The sequence below is a fragment of the Chlamydotis macqueenii genome, chromosome 3 (genome assembly GCF_036417535.1).
Source record: "Chlamydotis macqueenii isolate bChlMac1 chromosome 3, bChlMac1.mat, whole genome shotgun sequence".
NCBI lineage: Eukaryota > Metazoa > Chordata > Aves > Otidiformes > Otididae > Chlamydotis > Chlamydotis macqueenii.
The window spans coordinates 96,405,871-96,424,292 of record NC_141558.1 but is presented as its reverse complement, the minus strand read 5'-3'; the positions used below and the strand labels follow the sequence as shown (position 1 = coordinate 96,424,292).

The 18,422-nt window shown below is 50.1% G+C and overlaps 1 protein-coding gene across 2 annotated transcripts in view; it reads left to right on the top strand.

The window, feature by feature from the left end:
- Positions 1-18,422, top strand: part of SLC35F3 (solute carrier family 35 member F3) — a 171,804-nt gene extending 153,382 nt beyond the window's left edge. For both annotated transcript variants that reach the window (XM_086744221.1, XM_086744222.1), the window contains 5 exons: positions 5,844-6,063; positions 11,121-11,246; positions 14,210-14,402; positions 15,968-16,057; positions 16,738-18,422. In XM_086744221.1, coding sequence (XP_086600347.1) covers positions 5,844-6,063; positions 11,121-11,246; positions 14,210-14,402; positions 15,968-16,057; positions 16,738-16,982 — 874 coding nt within the window. In that variant the 3' untranslated portion in view covers positions 16,983-18,422. The remainder of the gene's footprint in view (positions 1-5,843; positions 6,064-11,120; positions 11,247-14,209; positions 14,403-15,967; positions 16,058-16,737) is intronic.

Sequence of the window (18,422 nt, the reverse complement as noted above, 5' to 3'; positions counted from 1 at the left end):
TCTCCTCCACTGGGTCCTGTGTTACCTCAGGCAGGAGAGCCCTGAGACAAACCACCATCACTTGAGTGTAAATGAAGCTCAAAATAAATGTTATAATTACACATTGAGGTGGAACATCACATTGTGCCTCTGAAGTCTGCTAGAGGAAGGGAACCTAAAAGCCATTTCCACTTTTGGGGGGATTGTTGCCACTGGCAGTGTTGCCCCCTTGCAGATGGTCTGATGCCAGGGACCACAAGGCCGTATCCAGCCCTAAACCTCCCATGTGAGCTGCACCCACGCCCCATGGCAGCACCCCTCTGTCACCTTCCCACAGCTTCCTAGAGCATAGCCCTGCAACCCACTCTGCTTTTCATCTGGGGACCCCTGTCCCGCATGGCCTCCAGGCACATGGAGGGACAGCACGGGATGGGGGATCCCCACTGAGGCACCCCAGGGAGGGGTGAAATCCTTACTGTGGTGGCCGTGAGCAGATGTTCTTGGTGTGGCCCTTGGCTCGTTGCTGGGCTGGGAGCAGCATGCCAGCAGTGACCTGCTGCTTGAATTTCCTGCCATGTAAGATTTGTAGACACGCTCTCAAATCGACTTGACCCTGAAGACAGGAGCGATCAATTAAATAAACTTTTCCCTGTGAAATCCACTGCAAAAATGGTGCTTTTATGACAACCTGTACTTGCTACCTTGTCCTCTCTAAGGACAGGATGCTCCCAACTTGAGATTTTCTGACAGTAGCCAAGCATTTCTTCAATTCTTCTTAAGCACAGATCTGGTAAAGGAAAAATGCCTGATTGTGATAAATCGCTCACTAAACAGCTTAATGGTTCCCCATTACCAGCCATTACCATGGGCAGTATTAGTTAAACAGCCACTTGAAACGTGCCAGGTATTTTCCAGGAAAAAAAGGGGCACCCCTTGCCTCTTAGTCCAGAAACCAGTGCTGTCACCAGGGCTGATGTTACCTGCTGGGCTGAGGGGCTGCAGTCTCTCGTTAGGCAGGGTATAACGAGAGACCGAAGGACCAAACTCTGCAGCCCTTGTTCAGTCCCCAGCACGGACAGACCGAACTGGATAAGTACAGGGCATCTCTGACGAGTGACATGGCTGCTCCCCTGGCCCTGTCAGGTCATGGACCTCTGTCCTGTGGAAGCTGAGGAAGAGCTTGTGCCCTCCCAGCGCTGGCAAGCAGCTTTCCTGAGCTGCTTTGGGTGCACGGGAAGAAAGCTGGAGGCAGGTATGTACGAGTTTTGTTGTAGGAGCATCAGATCAGCGGGCAATAAAAGCCACTGCAGGAATCCTGGGCACCTCTCTGCAAAATGCTGAGGCTAGCACATTTATTTGTAGCATTTTATGATCTAGGACACACCACAGGAGCCTCCGTGCAACTGTTCTGCTGGCATGTGAACCTGTGGTGACTCAGGAAAAAGGCACTCGGGGGCTGTCTTGATAAGTGACGGAAGTTGGCTGTAAAATAAACAGGAGGGGAAAGCTCTCTGAAGGTGTAGCCTATAGGCAGGCCTCATCCTGCCTTTTTCAAGCACCTAGGAACTTCACCTATCCATGCCTCGGCTTGCACATCTGTAAAATGGTGTTCATGAGCCTGCGCTTCGCTCGCACTGCTTCAAAATCTGCCCATGTAAGAGGCTGATATTGTCATGACTGCTGTTCACGTCAGCACTGGCTTAAGGAGTAAGGAAGTGGAGCTAAAGGCATGGTCCTGTTTTCTGGGAAGACAGCAAGTATGTTCCTAGAGAGCATTTTTGAAGAGTAATTTGGCTTAGCTTGTATCTCCTGTATGCACAACAGTTTTCTACCTACCTCCACTTGTGAGCATAATACATGAGGGATGCTGTGGCCCTAACAAAATGAATTACGAAAAAATGTCCCAGGAATTTCTTTTCACTATGAGAAATTAAACATGGGTTTAGTTTCCTTCCTTCCTTTTAACAGCCGGGGCAACTTCTCTGTCTTTTGCTTGCTCCAACTGGCTTGTGAATCCCCCAGAAGACATGGCATGACATTTTAGTCCATATCTCTTTTTTCATAGACTGAACAGAAAATGTATAACTGTTTACGGCATATCTGCAGATTATTTATCCATGCAAGCCTAATCAGTGCAGGGATTAGCAAAATATGTTTTGCCTGCCAATCTCTAATCAAGAGGCCAGATTCACTGGCACCATGCTGGCTTTGCTGTGCTCCAGGGAGGTGATGCTCACTCTGCTGAAAATCAGGAGCAATTTAGCCAAAATTCAATTTGCAGGTACGGGCCGTGCAAGGTCAAAGAAAGAAATTCAGTCTACAAAGAAAAAACATCACCTGCTAGGAGCAACAGCAGGTCCAAAACTGCTTCGGAGGAGAAGGCTCTCGTATGAACGCTGTGACGATGAGATGTAATAAAAGCTAACAGTCTGGAAAGGAGAAATAACGACTTGTGCAAAGTATTCCCTTAGGATGTGTATTCCTGATGCATATTTTCTACTTTGCTGCGTCATTCCCAAAGATGTAATGGCAGCTTCAATGGCTTATTAACCTCTCTGGCGTAGGTTTGTTCTGCAGTGGGTATCAAGAGGCCAAACCCATGGCCTGGGGGAAACACAGTGTGTGCTTTTTCTGCTTCTTGTCTACATTTCCTCTTCATAGGTGAGTTTCTTTTTTTTCAAAATGGGAGTAAAACGCACTCCTTCCAGTCTTGATGGAGCTTTACACATTTATTTACATAAGGTTCAAAGCAGTGGAGAAACATCCCAACTACCTAACAATGGTTAAAAGCAAAACAGACAGTGGAAGGTGAACAGTGTTAAATGTATAATTGTGAGCTCATTGGGGAAAAAATGGAGCTTTACTTTCATATTTTATTTGCAATTTTTATTTGACTGCAACACCTGCTTTCAGTATGATTAACGCTTACTTAGTGTGCAATTTTGGCACTAACTACTTCAGATTTACTTCACTGGGGATGCTTGGTTCCAGTGACAGAGGTATTTTGTTAGTCTGGTTGTGCTGGAGACATGCCTAATAGGGCAGAACTAGTTTGCCACTTGCTGGGTTAATGAAGATACACACTGAAAAGATTATGAGGAAAAACAAGAACTAGTACATCAAAGACTAAGAACCCAGCAAACAATTTAGAGTGAAAATACAAACGGTAAGATTTCTATTCCTTAGGCTTTTCTGTAGTGTCTTTCATCCTAGCGCAGTTCCTGTAGTGCCGTAGCAGCTACGTGCCATTCCCAAGTGACATTACACATTTCCATCAAGCTGTGCTAAGCTGTCCATCGGGCCACACACTCTGTGACAAGCAGCGGGGGACCAGAATCCCTGTTTGGGAGAGGGGACTGCTGGTAAATCCAGCCCGGCAGGTGCTGGGCAGGACTTGCTAACCCCTTCTCGGAGGCTGGTACTGCATGGGGCTTGTGCCACAGCAGCTGCGAGGTGGGTTGAGTCGTGCCCTGTGGTGCCTGCTGCTTTATTTTATACCTACAAGCAGGTTTCTGTCTGTCCCCACCCCTGTTTTTCCTGACAGCCATGCAGCCGCTTCTGCTCCCAGCTGGGCTTTATGGGCTTTACCCCCATCACCCTGGTTTGCAGCCTGAGGAAGAGGGGAGCAAGCAAGCCAAGCATGTGCCCCTCCTTCTCACTTGCCCCAGCCCATCACCCTGACACGCAGTGAAGGCACTTGCTGCAGCAACCCCCTCAGCAATGCTCCGTGGTGAGCACGTCCACTCTGTATCATCTCTGTGGAGACACAGCCACACGTAACCAGGCTGCAATTCCCTCAGTTCGCATGTAGACCTCTTCCCAGCAGTGCAATGCTGCCTTTTATTTCTGTCATGAGCCTTCAGATTGTCTGTGAACATGGATATGACACTTCTGAGTGCCAGCAAGCTTTTTTTTTTATTGCTGCTGCGGCGATTAAGCCAGTATGTTTCCCTCCCAGTATCCATCCTTTGACATTTCTGTTCCAGTCTTACACAGGCCTTTGCTTTGCCGTGGCCAATGCCTTGCATTTATTTTTTTAAGCCAACTGCTGTGATTACAATGGAGCTGTAGTTCACAACAGCAGAATCGAGGAAAATAATGCAGGAAGCTAGTTTATCTCAAAAATACGGCATCCCTGAGCAGCCCTGCACAGCGCTGGCAGGTGGGAAGCCAGGCTGTGGTTTCTGGTGCAGAGTAGCTCTTTTACTGATACAGAGAGGCAGTTAACAGGTTTGGCAGGGAATAGGCTGCTGCCAGCAGGTAATTTCAAAGAGGGCGAGGGACAACGATATGCTAGCTGTGACACCGAGTGACAGTGATGCAGAACCAGCAGTTCAGATTAATGTGTCCATGTACAGCAGCCAAAGCCCAGGACCGTCACACCCAGAGATGGGCAAGTTCTGCATGGCCATGACCCTGTATGAGAAATCGGTGGGCAACAAAATCCAACAAACACAAAAAATGCATTTCCTTTGCCCTGCAGCCTTGTACCTGCTGCAGCAGAGGGGGTGTAGACAGATGTAGAGTTAGTGATGGAGGAAATCTGAAGAGGCTCAAAGTGTGGATGGGTTTCTCTAGGTAATCACCTGATACAGCCTCATCTCCTGAGAAAGTGAATCAAAATCACGCTTTCATCAGACTCCAAATAACAAGCCTTGCATGCATACTGTCAGGAATCAAACAGCTGGAAATTCGAGGCAGCAGTGAAAACCTCTTTGGTGTTCATTGTCAGAAGAAAATTTAATTTTGCTCAAATTTTGTCAAAACACCTCATTAAAGTGCTTCAGGGTCTTGAGGATTCTGGAGGTTTGAAAGCAAGCAAAGCCAGCACAGGCCATGGCACCACTGCTGACGGTCACCTGCACGCTTCAGCACGCTGCAGGCTGCACCCTCCGCCTCGCAGGCAGCTGCATTTATTCTCTGCGTTATTGAATTTTCTTGCAGGCAACACAGCCAGCAGCTCCCTGTTCTGCTGCCCAGCAGAAGCGGGTTGCACGCAGGCTTCCCCTCGCAGCACCTCCACAGAGGTGACCCTAGCAGCCCCATCCCGGCCCCCACCCACTGCCTCCCCAGAGCTGTGCCAGCAGGGCCAGGCTGCACCCATCACCTCTGGTCCTCTTTTGCCCACCAGCACCTCTGGGACACACTGGTCTTTCCGCTTCCTGCACCAGGGCTGCACCTGCTCTGGCTGCCTCCTGGTTGGGGATTTGCAGCATCCCCACCTCTCCCTGTACATTTGAGCTCCTGACACTGCGCTGCTGCTCCAGCCGACCCAGCATGTCCCTAAGTGCCACCGTGCTGTGTCTTGGTGCGTGTCCTTGCTGCAATGGGAGTGGGCGGCTGCCAGCTGCCTCCTCCTTACTCCTGCCCCTGCTGCTCCTGAGGAGCTTGAGACAGGTTCCACCCTTGGGTGGAAAAACCCCAAACTGGGCTCCCATGAGGCTCCTTCCAAGCCCTCCATAGTAGGGTCCTATGGCTGCAGCAGGAATGGGGAGCAAGGGGCTTTGCTGCCAGCCCTGGCCCCCCAGCATCCTGGTGCCCACAGGGGTGGAAGGAGGAGGATGACTCCATGTCATTCCAAGATAACAACTGTGAAGGTGCTCATGGCAAGGGTGAAGTTTCACCTATTGGCTTTACCTCTCCCCTTGCCCTTTCCTTGCTGTCCCTCCCATGTTTGCAGCCCCCACGTGTTTGTACAGCTGTTGCAACAGATGCTGAATCTTGTTTTCTTTCTCCTCTTTAAGGTGTGTGCCCCTCTTTCCTCGAAGGAAAAGAAGAGGGGCAAGAAAGAAAAGAAACCCATATATTTGCTGCAGACTGTGATTGGCTTGTGTAATAACAATGCCTTTCTCTCCTTGTTTTAGGGAGTGCTGCGGATTTTTTGGAGACAATGGCTTGACTTTGAAGGTGTTTTTTACCAAGGCAGCACCCTTTGGTGTTCTTTGGACACTCACAAACTACCTTTACTTACATGCAATAAAGAAAATAAACACTACGGATGTCTCCGTGTTGTTCTGCTGCAACAAAGCTTTTGTGTTCTTGCTTTCATGGATCGTTCTGAGGGACAGGTTCATGGGAGTGAGGGTAAGTGACTCCTTATCTCTGTCTCTCTTCTTCCCTCTTACCCTTCTGCCTTTCCTTTTCCCCTTCCCTCCAGCTGGCCGAGTCAAGCAGCACCCCACGCAGATGGCCAAGCGGGCACAGAATCCTTGCGAAGCAGGGATGCATGTTTCCCTGCACCCTTCCCAGGTGCCTGTGAGCTCCCAGAGCCTCCAGTCTCCCCCAGCTTTCTGCCTTTGCCCACTTTCCTTCAGAAAAGAGGTAACATGCTCCAGAGCATGGCACGAAGGATAGCAGCTATCTCCATGTTGCCGTGGACGTGCATCAGCCTTTGCCTGCCCCTTCCAAGTGACAATTCCCAGGCTATTGCACCAGCCCTAGTTGTTTCTAACTGCGTATTCCTGCAAGCCCTGGCTGCACGCAACGTGTTTCTGGTCCCAACTTGTGAATTTAATGGGGTCCTCACCTTTCTTACATGCAACGGCAGGCTTGCAGGGCAGCACGGTTGTCCTTTGCAGCCACGGTAGCCAGCAGCAGCTGCCGAGAGGAGAGCTGGGTTACCCTTGCCTGCCCATGGCCAAAGTGCGTGGGTGTGTTGCTGGTGGAGGGTCGGCATAATGCCAGCACGTGAGGACTTGGGTCTGGCCAGCAGGTACGAGCTAGCAGGCAGCGGGGCGGCAGGCCTGCTCCCAGGGCTGCTCTCCTGGTGGCATCCCAAATGTTTGCTACACCCTTAGTCCTACACCCCAGGTGAACCCTTGCTCCATAACAGAACTGCATGTGGGGAGGGTTTATCGGAAACCCCCACAGCTCCCTGCTGACCTCGCTGCCATTTTGGTAGCCCTCAGCATGCAGCATCCTCTGGCAGCAGAGCCGGGTGGGTGGGTAACCCGCCGCTCTGGGGCCAAGGGGGTCCTGCGGCGTTGGGACTAACTGCAAGGAAAAGGTGCCAGTGGGTCCCTCCTGCCTCGCTGCACCAGTTAGCACTTACTAACAGCAATAATGGTAATAATACCCATTTTTCCACCCACCATTTGAGGAGCTCTCTGCTTACTCACCGGGGCAATGCTTTCAGTGGTGCAACTGAGAGTTAACTTTTTGGAAAGTGTTCCTCTCCTCAAGAGAGCTTGGCCAGCCTTGCAGTGGTAGCAGCCAAGAGGCTGCTCCAGGGAGTCGTTGCAAAATGTACCTGCCAAAAGCCCAGCCTGGCCAGCTGGTGTCTGCGCTTGCCCACCCACCTGCCCAGGGAGCCGTACCCTGAAAACAAATTAACTGGGCCATCTCTCACCCTGGTGACGGGCCAGCAAGGGGCCTGGGCACAGGGAGAAGGGGTTTGCAGGAGGACTTGGGTAAATGTGGCATCTTGACCAGTGACAAAATGTGAGTGAGGAGATGCTTGTCCCTAGAGACTGGCAGGGCATGGGGTAGCACAGAAGTCCTGCTGCTCAGCTCCTCTGCCACTGTAGGAGTACTGGGGATGCTTCTATCTGCAGAGGGCTGTAGTGTGGAGACTCCTGGCAAGATGCATTTTCTTTCCTCTTATCTCCCTTTTTTTGTACAGCCCTTGTGAAAAACAGCAGACATTGAGGGTGGCGTGCTGGGGGCCTGCCTTGGGATGAACCCCAAAACAAACCCTTCTTCCTGGGACTGGCAGCCAGGAGGAGGAACAGCTGCTGGGGCTTCCTCAGGAGTGAGGTAGGGACTTCGAGCCCAGCCCCAAAGCGCATGGTCTGTCAAGGCCACACCGTCTTAGAGCTGCTGACCCTTTCAGAAGCACCCTTTGAGAGAGTATGTGGCAGAGGAGGCTGTGGGGGCAATGACACTTTGACTGTGGTGAGCAGAAGCCCTCCCACGCTCCCGCTCTGTCGCCCCAGCAGCACAGCAGGATGGATAGTGCCGCAGCAAAGTTCTGAGCACGCGTTCGGCTGTCCCTGTTCACACCTGCTGCAGGAGAGGCTAGGTGAGAAATGCAGCATCTCTGTGGGGCTAAGCATGTAAAGCATGATTTGGCTGGAATTTAAATGTAAGAGCAAGCTACAAAATCCCATCCTTGCTGCTCAGGCACTTGTAAGTGCCTGCATCTCCTGTAACGAAGTTGCACTTCTCCTTTCCCCTCTCTGTGCCCAGAGCAACGATTCAACTGGGCTGCGAGCTGCTGTATTGGTTTCAGAGAAGACACACATGTAACGAAGCTGTAAGCACCCGAAGTGTTGCCTCTGCAAGCCCTGCCGTGCTGAGGCATTTGCAAGTAACCACAGGCCAGTAGCCGTGGCATGGCATGGTGCAAGCCGCCTGTCACTGCTGCTAACAGTGTGCTTGATGGGCTGAAAGGCTTCCAGAGACAGAGTCTGTGACACACCTGACATCTCGACAGGTGAGGCCAAGACTCACCTGACATGTGTGACAGGCTTGATAGAAGAGGCAAGGACTCCTGCCCCAGCAAAACGGTTTGCAGACTGCATTTATTTGCTTTGATCTTGGACTTTGGTGTTTCCCTCCATGCTACAGTAAATAAAACAGTTCAGGATTCAAGAGAACCATCACTTGCAAGTACCTCCTGCATCCGTAACCCATAGACAAGCATATTCCTGCCAGTGGGACTTGGAAATAAACACACTATCAAATCCCAAATTGCAGTCTTCCTTTCCAGCTGGGCAGAGACACAGCCCCCCCGGGAGGTGCTCTGAAGTCAGCCGGCCCCTGACGAAAGCCTCACGTATCTCAGACAGGAGACAGCCGTGCCTGGAGCAGATGCTACAGGAAACGCTGCATCCGCCACTCTTTGTCACCTGGGCCGTAGCACAGGGGATGTGAAGGGCTGGAGTTGCCCTTTTCTGTCAGATAAGCCTGAGCCATGTATCTTGCAGCTCTACAAAGAGCCGCACTGAGTCAGAGCAAAGGTGCGTCTGCCTCAGGAGCCTGGCTCCAGCAGCTGCCAGTAGCGGACACCTAGAGAAATCGTCTAAACAGGAAAAGCTTATAATGGTATTTCCTCGTGAGACTTTCCAGCCTCCAGCAATTTGAGGCTCAAGGACTTCCTGAGATGGAAGTGATGTTCCTATAGTTAATAGTCCTTGATGGATTTTTTTCTTCCATGAGTTCATCCTTGTAAACTTTTCACATCCACAGTGTGCAACAGCAAAGTTTTTCTTGGCTGAATTATATTTTGGGTGAAGACAAATCTCTTTCTGCTTGTTCTGCACCTGCCCCATGCTTGTCTTATTCAACGACCTTTTTTCTTGTGCCTCTGAAGTCACACAGAGTGTCTGAATTTTTATTTGACATGTACCAGCACGCTGACACAAGAGAACTGCTGAACGCTGCCGAGCTCCTTCAGTCCTGCATATCCGAAACGGCCCCGCGTTGCTGTAGAGCCGTGCATCGGGGCTTTTTCTCTCCTTGCCTTAAAAAAAGAAGCCTGTCCAGGACCACAGGGCCCAGTTACACGACCACCGAGCTTTGCTTTAGAAACGATGTGCCACAGCTGTGCGTGGAGGGATCTGACGCCAACAGAGCTGCAAGCCAAGATGCCATACCTGAACCTCCTCAAATTTGCAGCATGTGCACGCAAGCTACCCAGCCTTTGCAGCTTGCACCAGGCTCTGCTCTGATCAGGTCATAAATCAGCATCTTCAGAACCTGCTGCCTCTCAGCTGGGCAGTGCAAGGGACTGAGCAGCTGGAGGAAAACCCTGCCTCAGCTGTGCTCATGCAGCATCTTGAACGGCAGTGCAGCAACTTCTAGACTCAGGCCCCTTGCTATTAGCAGCTGTATTTTTCCAAGCAGTGTCACCTTCTGCTGAGATGGGCTTTTTTCTACCCTTATGCCACCCTGCCATTCTATAGCAACACCTTTGGAGAAATTGATCCCCTTCTGTTTGCAAGAATGGAGCATTTTTCTGTTAGGGGAAGTGGATATCAGCGTGCAGGAGGGATCTGCTGGGTGATTGTCTGTGGGAGCTTTGTAGGTGCCCTCTCGCACCAGCCTCGGATCAACCCAGGGAAGAGGCTGCTGGTGCTGCCTGGATGGGGACCTGCAGCTGGTAAAGGGGTCGTCGTCCCCCACCACATCAGGCAGCAGCAGAGCTTGGCACACAGGCTTTCCCTGGCATCTTCACAGCAGCCCCAGCATCTCTGGTAGTGAATGCGAAAGGAGGGAGGGGGCCATTGCTCTTGGATGTGGCCACAGCCTGTGGAGGGGGCTTAAAACCCTGGTCTGGCTCCAGGAGAGGGGACAGGTGGCTGGCACTGACCCAGCTGTGGGTCAAAATAAACTCGTTTATCCCAATCATTTTAGAAACATCACCGTGGCTGTGCAGCCAAAGGGGATGTGGTCTAAGCAGGGCATCCCTCACACCACAGCACAGCCAGGAAGGGTGAAGCATGCAGAAAGCCCTTTTCACCCTGGAATTACCACCCAGGGATACTTGAGGCATCTGGCAGGACAGTCTTAGAGGAGCTAGGGGTCTCTTGCTGACCCTGCTGAATCAAGGACAGCCTGTACCCTGTCTTTGTGAACGCTACCTCCCTTTGGACGCTCCCCCTCAGGCATCGCTGTGGGCCTGGCTGGCTGACTAAACCTCTCTCTGCTCTCTGAAATGACACATCTGAACTGGATGGTAGTTGCATGAGTTTTATTCCTCTGTTTGTTTCAAAAACCATTTTCCTCCAAAAGCTCCGCAGGACTCAAAGCCTTCCCTGCAAGCGCCAGGGAATTATTACTGGTATATTACTGTCACGCACAGGCTGCAGGGACTTCCTGATGGGGAGGCTCAGTGACAGAGATGAAATCCCGACTTCAGCTCAGTCAGAGACACAGAGCCCTGCGATCCGGCCTGCTGCACACCCCCCGAGGCAGCCGCTCCTTCAGAGCTCTGCCTGCAGCTTCTCTGCAGCCAGGGAAGCCACGAGCAGCGGCAGCCTCGCTCTGCGGGCAGGGGCCTGGGCTTGCTACTCATTCTCTACATAAGGAGGGGAGCAGATGATGCAGAAGTACTGCCCTGTCATTTAAAGCTGCTCTCATGTTTTTCCATGTCGGGGATTGTACAGTAACACTTGCTTTCTTTCTTTGTCTCCAACCAGATCGTAGCTGCTATATTTGCTATTGCAGGGATAGTTATGATGACGTACGCTGATGGGTTTCACAGTCACTCTGTTATTGGGATAGCCCTGGTGGTGGGCTCTGCCTCAATGTCTGCTCTCTACAAGGTAAGCACACCCGGGTCTTCACCCCCAAAAAAATGCCAGTCACTCCCATCACTCACTTTAAATGCTTCTGTCTTATTTGCAAACCGTTGTGCAGTTCAGTGCCGTTCTTTGCTCTGCCGTAAACTCTGCAACACTGCATTCAGGTATTTGCTTGCTTTGCTGTCTGTCCTCACTTAGGATAAAAACTCATGTTTCCTGGAAAGAGTCTTCTCCAGTGCCCACAGGAGGACTTACAGACGTCCCATCTTCTTGAAAACTGAGGCTGCTTTTCCAGAGGTGCCGGATTTAATTACTCACTCTAGAAGTGCCCTGCAGAGATTTAGCTGCTTTTCCAAGTCACTGTGGTACCTCCCCTTGCCAGTCCTCCTTCAGTGGCATACGTAGCCTACATTGGGCCTGAAGCATTGCTTATCGTAGAAATAATCACATGCTTAAAATGCAAAGCACGTGCCTGCGAATCAAAGTCTCATCTTGGCCAGCTGGGCACGCTGCACTGTCTGTAAGGTGCCATGCAGCCTTCTCTGCTGGGCAGAGAGCCATTTCACTTAGCCTGAGACACGTATGTGCATTTTTGCCTCTGCACTGCTCATGATGCGCAGGGTCACAGTCCATGGAGAGGAATAAGCACTTGCAGGGTGCAGTTCACCCACCCTGGCTCGGATGTGGAGACTGGGATGAGGTGTAGATGTCCCCATCTGGTCTCAAATGAATTGTATTGTACCAGTCCTCCAACAATTGGCCAGGCAAGCCATGCAGCTTTAACCCAAGCAATCCAGGGAGACTCACCAATCGGAGAAACATCCATCTGTGTCCCTCAGTGCTGTGCTGCAGTGTTTTTTGCTCACTTTTTCAGATTGGCCTACGTCTTACACAAGGGAAGTCATGAAGTTTAATACAGCTCTTGCCTTTAAACCACTATTTCCTTGCCAGACCAGACGTGTGGTCCTCCAGACCCGAGGAAACGCCATGGCTTTGGAGTCACCTGCAGGCAGGGAGGGTTATTCAAGGCTAGAGCCTAGCTCTGCCCCCTCTCCCATGGCACCTCCGCTCCTTGCAGGGACAGAGGGTCTCAGGGCTGCTCTGCCAGAGCCCACTCACGGGGAGGTGATGGTGGCAGTGCTGGCAGGGCGTTCATCTGCAGTGTGCCCCACGTGTGAGGACAGATGGAGATGTGCAGCTTGTTCTGCAACGAATGCCACTCTGCCACTGCTGCTGCCACTCCACTCCTGCTTCCCACAGTCTGGCTCGGTTTCCATGAGCTGTGCGTGTCGAAGGGGCAGGCGGACAAGCTGCACTGCCTGCAATAGAGCCGGCTCCACCTGCCCTCCTGCCCCAGACAGGATGCTTCAGTTTGCCTGTGCTGGCTGCCCACCCTGCCAGGGGGAACACACCATCCTCGGGTGGTAAACGAGGAGTAAGTGGCTTCTGGGACATTTTGCTCCATTATGCAGAGCGGCAATTCAGCTGCACTGAGCAGTGATGGCTGTGAGCTGGTGGGAGAGCCTTGCAGACTTGCCCGCGGGGCTCTGGTTAGGCAAAGGGAAGAGACAACTGACACTAGTGAGGGGGCCTGCCGTCCCAGCACAAACTGGTAGGTCAGAGTCCATCGGCACTCCTGGTTCGCAGCCCATGGCAGGGGATAGCTGTACCCAGAGACCACAAGGATCCACAGGATCCTCTGCAGTTCTGTGGTGGAAAACTGATGCAGATCCTGCCCTAGCCCAGTCCAGGGGGCTCCCGAGATGGGCTGCTCACACTCCTCGTTTCCTCTCTCTTTATCCCTTCTCCCACTAACAAACCAAAGCTTTTAAGTCCCTCCTTACGGTCTCAGTCGTCAGGCTGCTGCTGTGCTCTCTGACTTCTGGGGATGAGCTGGTCCCGCCGCGGGCAGGTGCACAGACACCGCTGTCCTTGCTGCCTGGGGAGAAAATGGATGTGCTACACATTGGTATAAAGCCTCATTTATCTTCCTAAAAAATACACGGGAAGTGAGTGTCCAGCAGAGGAAAGGAGCTGCTCCTGTGTGCAGCTGCTGAAGTTGCTATCTACAAGAAGAGAACCTGGTTCTTAAGGGGAAGGGTTTTTTCTTCTTTTAAATATTAATAACTTCCCCTCTCGCAGCTTGCTACTGACCAAATCTAACTTTTAAAACCACACCAGGGAGGTCGAGTTAGGAATGTCAGAGGGAGCCTCAGCTCCCATAGAGGGTGGTTTCTCCAGGGCTGCATAGAGCAGTGCTGGTCATGGCACTCATGAGCCCATCACCCAGAGGCCATGCAGCCCACCTGGGCCACCGCAGCGCCCCATTTCAGCAGCCTTCTTCCATCCACTGCCTAGGAGGAGGAAGAAATCCACAGCACAGAAAAAAAAAAGAAAAAACCCTCCCAGGTAGACAGGCCAGTCAAAGCAAAGGGAATGAGGATGGGAGGGGACAGCCTCTGAGCCACCCCCTCCTCTCTGGTGGAGAGGGGTCTGGAACAGGGATGTCTCCACAACGAAATCTCAACACCTTGCTTAGTCTCCTCCCCATGCCCTGCTCCACCAAGTCTTCTGTTTTTAATGTAAAATTTTCCTGAGGTTTTCCCAAAGGGAGCATGCAGAAAACAGACTGAAGGGTCTTGACTAGGGTGAGCAACCTTCCCTTTCAGGAGGTGCATGGCTAAAGGTGCTTCGTCTCCTTCCCACATGGACTCATTTGGCAGCTACCCCTGGCAGTGCTCCAGAGGGGTGCCAGGAGGGAGAAGCCTGGGACACAGGAGCTGCTCTCCACAGCTTCACAAGCAGCCACCTCGGGTGTCTGGCAAGTATTACCACATAGGCGCTGACTGACACCGCTCGGCACCCAGCCCCTCGGCCCCAGTACTGCCTGGTGGGCAAGGACGCCGGGACACACCAGAGCCAGGACACCAGCCCTCCAGAGGAGCGATGGAAGAGAGTTAAACCCATGTGTCTTCCTTTTGCAGGTTTTATTCAAACTTCTTTTGGGCAGTGCTAAATTTGGAGAAGCTGCCTTATTCCTGTCCGTGTTAGCTGTCTTCAATGTCCTCTTCGTTACCTGTATTCCTGTCATCCTTTATTTTACCAAAGTGGAGTACTGGAGCTCTTTTGACACCATTCCCTGGGGAAACCTCTGTGGATTTTCGATTCTCTTATTGAGTGAGTAGACCGGGGGGGCTCTCACACTGCTTTGGATGGAGGAGGGTGCCAGAAACTGGTTGCTGGTGGAAGCTGCAGGCCTGTGACGTACTAGAGTTGTTTTCCCTTCTTTTCAACCTAATTATTACCTTGAGAAATCATGCAGAGGGCCCATTCCTAGGTGGCAATGTAGATTCCGCCCCTGCTGTTACTTCCAAGCCAAAATATTGTGGTTATCATTAGAAGCTGCTGGGGGACTAAACTGTAAAGCTTGTCCTAACTCCTACTCATGAACTCTGCCTCACAAAGACAAGGGACACTTGCCCAGGCTGTGATGGGAAGCAGTCCAGCCGGCAAGGTGTTACCTTGGGCTCATCGGCATCCCCTGAGCAAGCAGGTTAGGCCAGATCTCCGGCGCCTCTGCTGACTTCAGTAATAGCTAATTGCCATTCCTAAAGAGCAGGAAACTTAGAAAAATATAACGTTGCATAGAGCTGATGGGAATTTAGTAGGTGGCACTCCTCTCTTCTGCTGCCATGGCAGAAACTGCTGTCACCAAGCGAAGCCAGCTTGGGAGGGATGCCAAATCTAAGCTTAAGATTCATGGTCATCAGAAATGTGATGCTGTGCCTTGTTAAACTAGATGTGTTGACTGTGTTGCGACTGTTGGTCCCTAAACTGAATGACATCACATCTCCTAAAACTGTCCTTTTGTTTCTCCTGGAAATAGCCCTTCTCCATCCCCACCTTGAGTCCCAGTTCCTTTTACCCTGAGCAGTCACAACACTTGCCTCCAGTACCCCCAGTTTACTTATCAGTGGACTCAGTGGAAGGTTCCTGTAAGCAAGGAGTGCAGAACTTGGCCAGCAATCAGTGCGGTGTGCAATGGATAGGTACTGCTAGAAGACAGTCAGAGTCCCAGCAGCTGACAAATTCAGTATTGGCAAGGCTCTCCTGACTTTGCTACAGCTAATCACCGTAAAACAAGGGTGAATTTGGTCCAAAGCAATTATGAATTTGTCATGAGACACTCCATGAACACTGTATGGTATTACAATGGAGTGAGTGATATTATAATCATTCAGTTGTAATGATATTATAACAATATTATAATTTCATTGTATGAAATTATATTTAGCAAGTTCCTGTCTGGAAGAGGGTTAGACTTACAGCTTCGTCCACCTGCAGCTGGAGGCAACTTTTCTACCGAAAGAGTGTCCAGCCAGAAGCAACTGTTTGGCTGAAATTCCCAGGTGAAAAGGGCTCAGTCTTTCAGCAGGGCAAAGTGGATTGGTACAGAGAGTGGGAATCACTGCACATCACACTGAGGGACAGGTCGTACCCACCTGATCCTGCCACTGGACTCCAGCGGGAGACAGAATTGCCTGGGAATAGCAATGTCCCAGACAGACGGACATGTAGCAGACAGGCGTCTGTCTACAGGTATCTTCCAGGAATAACTGCAGAAGTTAATATGCCTTCTATATGAACAACATAGAGAGGGAGTGATAAAGCATAAATGTTTCAAGTGACATTCCCGCTGCCTCATTTCACTGTAGTAAAGGTGTTTTTCTTTCCTTCTGCAGCATTCAATATTCTACTGAATTTTGGGATTGCTATTACCTACCCCACCTTGATTTCTCTTGGAATTGTACTGAGTGTCCCAGTGAATGCAGGTAAGAATTTCTGCCTTTTGCATCCTAACGAAAACATTAAATCTGTGGCCTTTCAAATACACAACAGGGATAAAAGCAAAGCGCTTTATTAAACATGTTTTACGTCTTCTCTCAAAGACTTACGAAGATGGCACAGATTAAAAATGTATATTTTATGTGTTAAATATGTATTGTATGATATTACATGAATATTCATAATCTCTAGAATTGCTTTTTAAGTTACTGTCTGAAGGAGCCTGCGTACTGAGAAACAAAGTAGATTCAAAGTCATCTGTCTCTGGGCTGGGATGAAAACTCATGGATGAAGCAGAAATAAATTCTTAATGATTTCTTCAAGGCAAGCGTAACACTAAATTGAAACAAATACAATTGCTTACATTTTAGAGCAAATATGTGCCAATAATTCTGCTTGCCTTGGCAAATAACATTGCAGGTGTTGATCAAGAGCACTGGTCAATTCAATTTTGGGCATGGCCTGGTACATTTCTCTGACAGTTTTCTGAAATTTAGCGAAAGCCAAGAGACTGCAGAGCCCAAGAGGACTAGGCAGGGGAGCGCAGGGGGCTCCTGGAGCTCCTGCTCCAGCCAGCTTTCAGAGCAGGGAAGGCAAGGGGGAGGGAAGGGGATACTGCCCTAATGCTTTGTCCTACATAATAACACTTGTTCAATGTCCCACGCAGTTGTTGATCACTACACGAGTGAAATTGTCTTCAACAGTGTCCGAGTAATCGCCATCGTCATTATTGGCCTGGGCTTCCTCCTGTTGCTCTTGCCAGAGGAATGGGACGTCTGGGTAGTAAAGCTCCTTACGCGTCTCAAAGTCCGGAAGAAGGAAGAAATCCCTGAAGGGAATGGAGACATTGGTTCAGGACTGCCTAACAAAAGCCGGAGAACTCGCCCCTCCATGTCATCCTTTGCTCATTAAATGCTCTTTTTACCAAAACTTTGTGGTTAACCTTATATATGACGATGCAAAGGTCTTTTCTTGGGAAGAAGCACACCTGTCCAACATGGTGTAGATACCTGTACAGTTTTGATATGATCACCATCTAAGGCATCAAGTCTTGGCATGTCCAGTTTGCTTGTACTTTTTTCACGTCAGACCTTTCACTTAAGCAGTACACCGAAAAAAAAATAACTGCAAACCAAGAACCTCTCTTCTCTTTTTAAATGAATGTAATATATAGTCAAAATATATTTGCATAGGTTATTTTAAAGAATGATTTTCATGAAAAGCAGGGCAGACATTTTGAACATTAGGTACCGAATGATGCATTGCACACTGTGATTTAAAAGAAACAAACGCTATGCTACATCACACGTTTATTTTTGACCAGAGCTGTATTCTGAAAGGTTTCAAGGAACCAAAAGGGAATCTTTCTGGGGATGAGAAGATAGGGGGAAGAGTGGAAGGAAGGAGGTTTGGAAATCACTCTATGTAGATGAGCGCATGTTGCGCTGCAACCAGGAGAAAATTCAAGCGCTAAAAATGCTTGCACTAAAGCACTAGAGAGAAAGCAGTTTAGAGCCCAAATCTCCTTATGCTGCACATGACTGTAATCCACGTTTAAAATCATACAAGAGAAATCCAGTGCCTTCTACAGAACTCTTGTCTTTATCCACGCAGAACCAGGTCCCACCGCAAGGCACTTGCACTTGGCAGGGCTCAGGCTTGCAGCCCCAGCGGACCCCGCATTCCCACCAACATCAGGACGTGCCCCCCCCGTACATGCTGTGGCTTCCTTGGGAACGTGGGGACCCGGGGACCGCAAGTCTGCATGCAGGAGACCTGGTTCTCTCCTCACTTGCACAGGTCTTACCCCTGGGCGGAGCTGCGCTTGGTTAACACCGGTGTGAGGAAGGGCAAGTCTTGGTCATGTGTGGGACAAGCCAACTGAAAATGATCAAAGGGGCTGGCAAAAGCGTGGTTGCTGATGTACAGTCTGAGAGCACGGACCAAGGGGGTGAATCACCAGTTGCTTTTACTCCATAATTGTGAGTGTTAAAAGTTTAAAATGTAAGATATTTACATCAAATGTAACACTTTTTAAGAAACTTGTAAGCACCAGGATGTTTACTTATGCGATTTTGGTTCGCCATTAAATTTCTATCTGTGATAGATCACATGCTATGTAAAAACGGGGGAGGGAAGGTTATAGTTTACTATTTTTGAAGTTTACATTGTTGCATAAAAAAAAAATTAAGTGTTCTTTTGAACTGCTGCCATAGCCTAAGGGTCCCTGCTGCCACTGAGGCCCTCTTTGTCTCAGGCAGGGGTGGCATCCACTTCAAAACATTTTAGCAAATTGACTTCAGATTCCATTATGTGTTTGGCAAAGCTAAATAATAAAATATTTTAAATTCA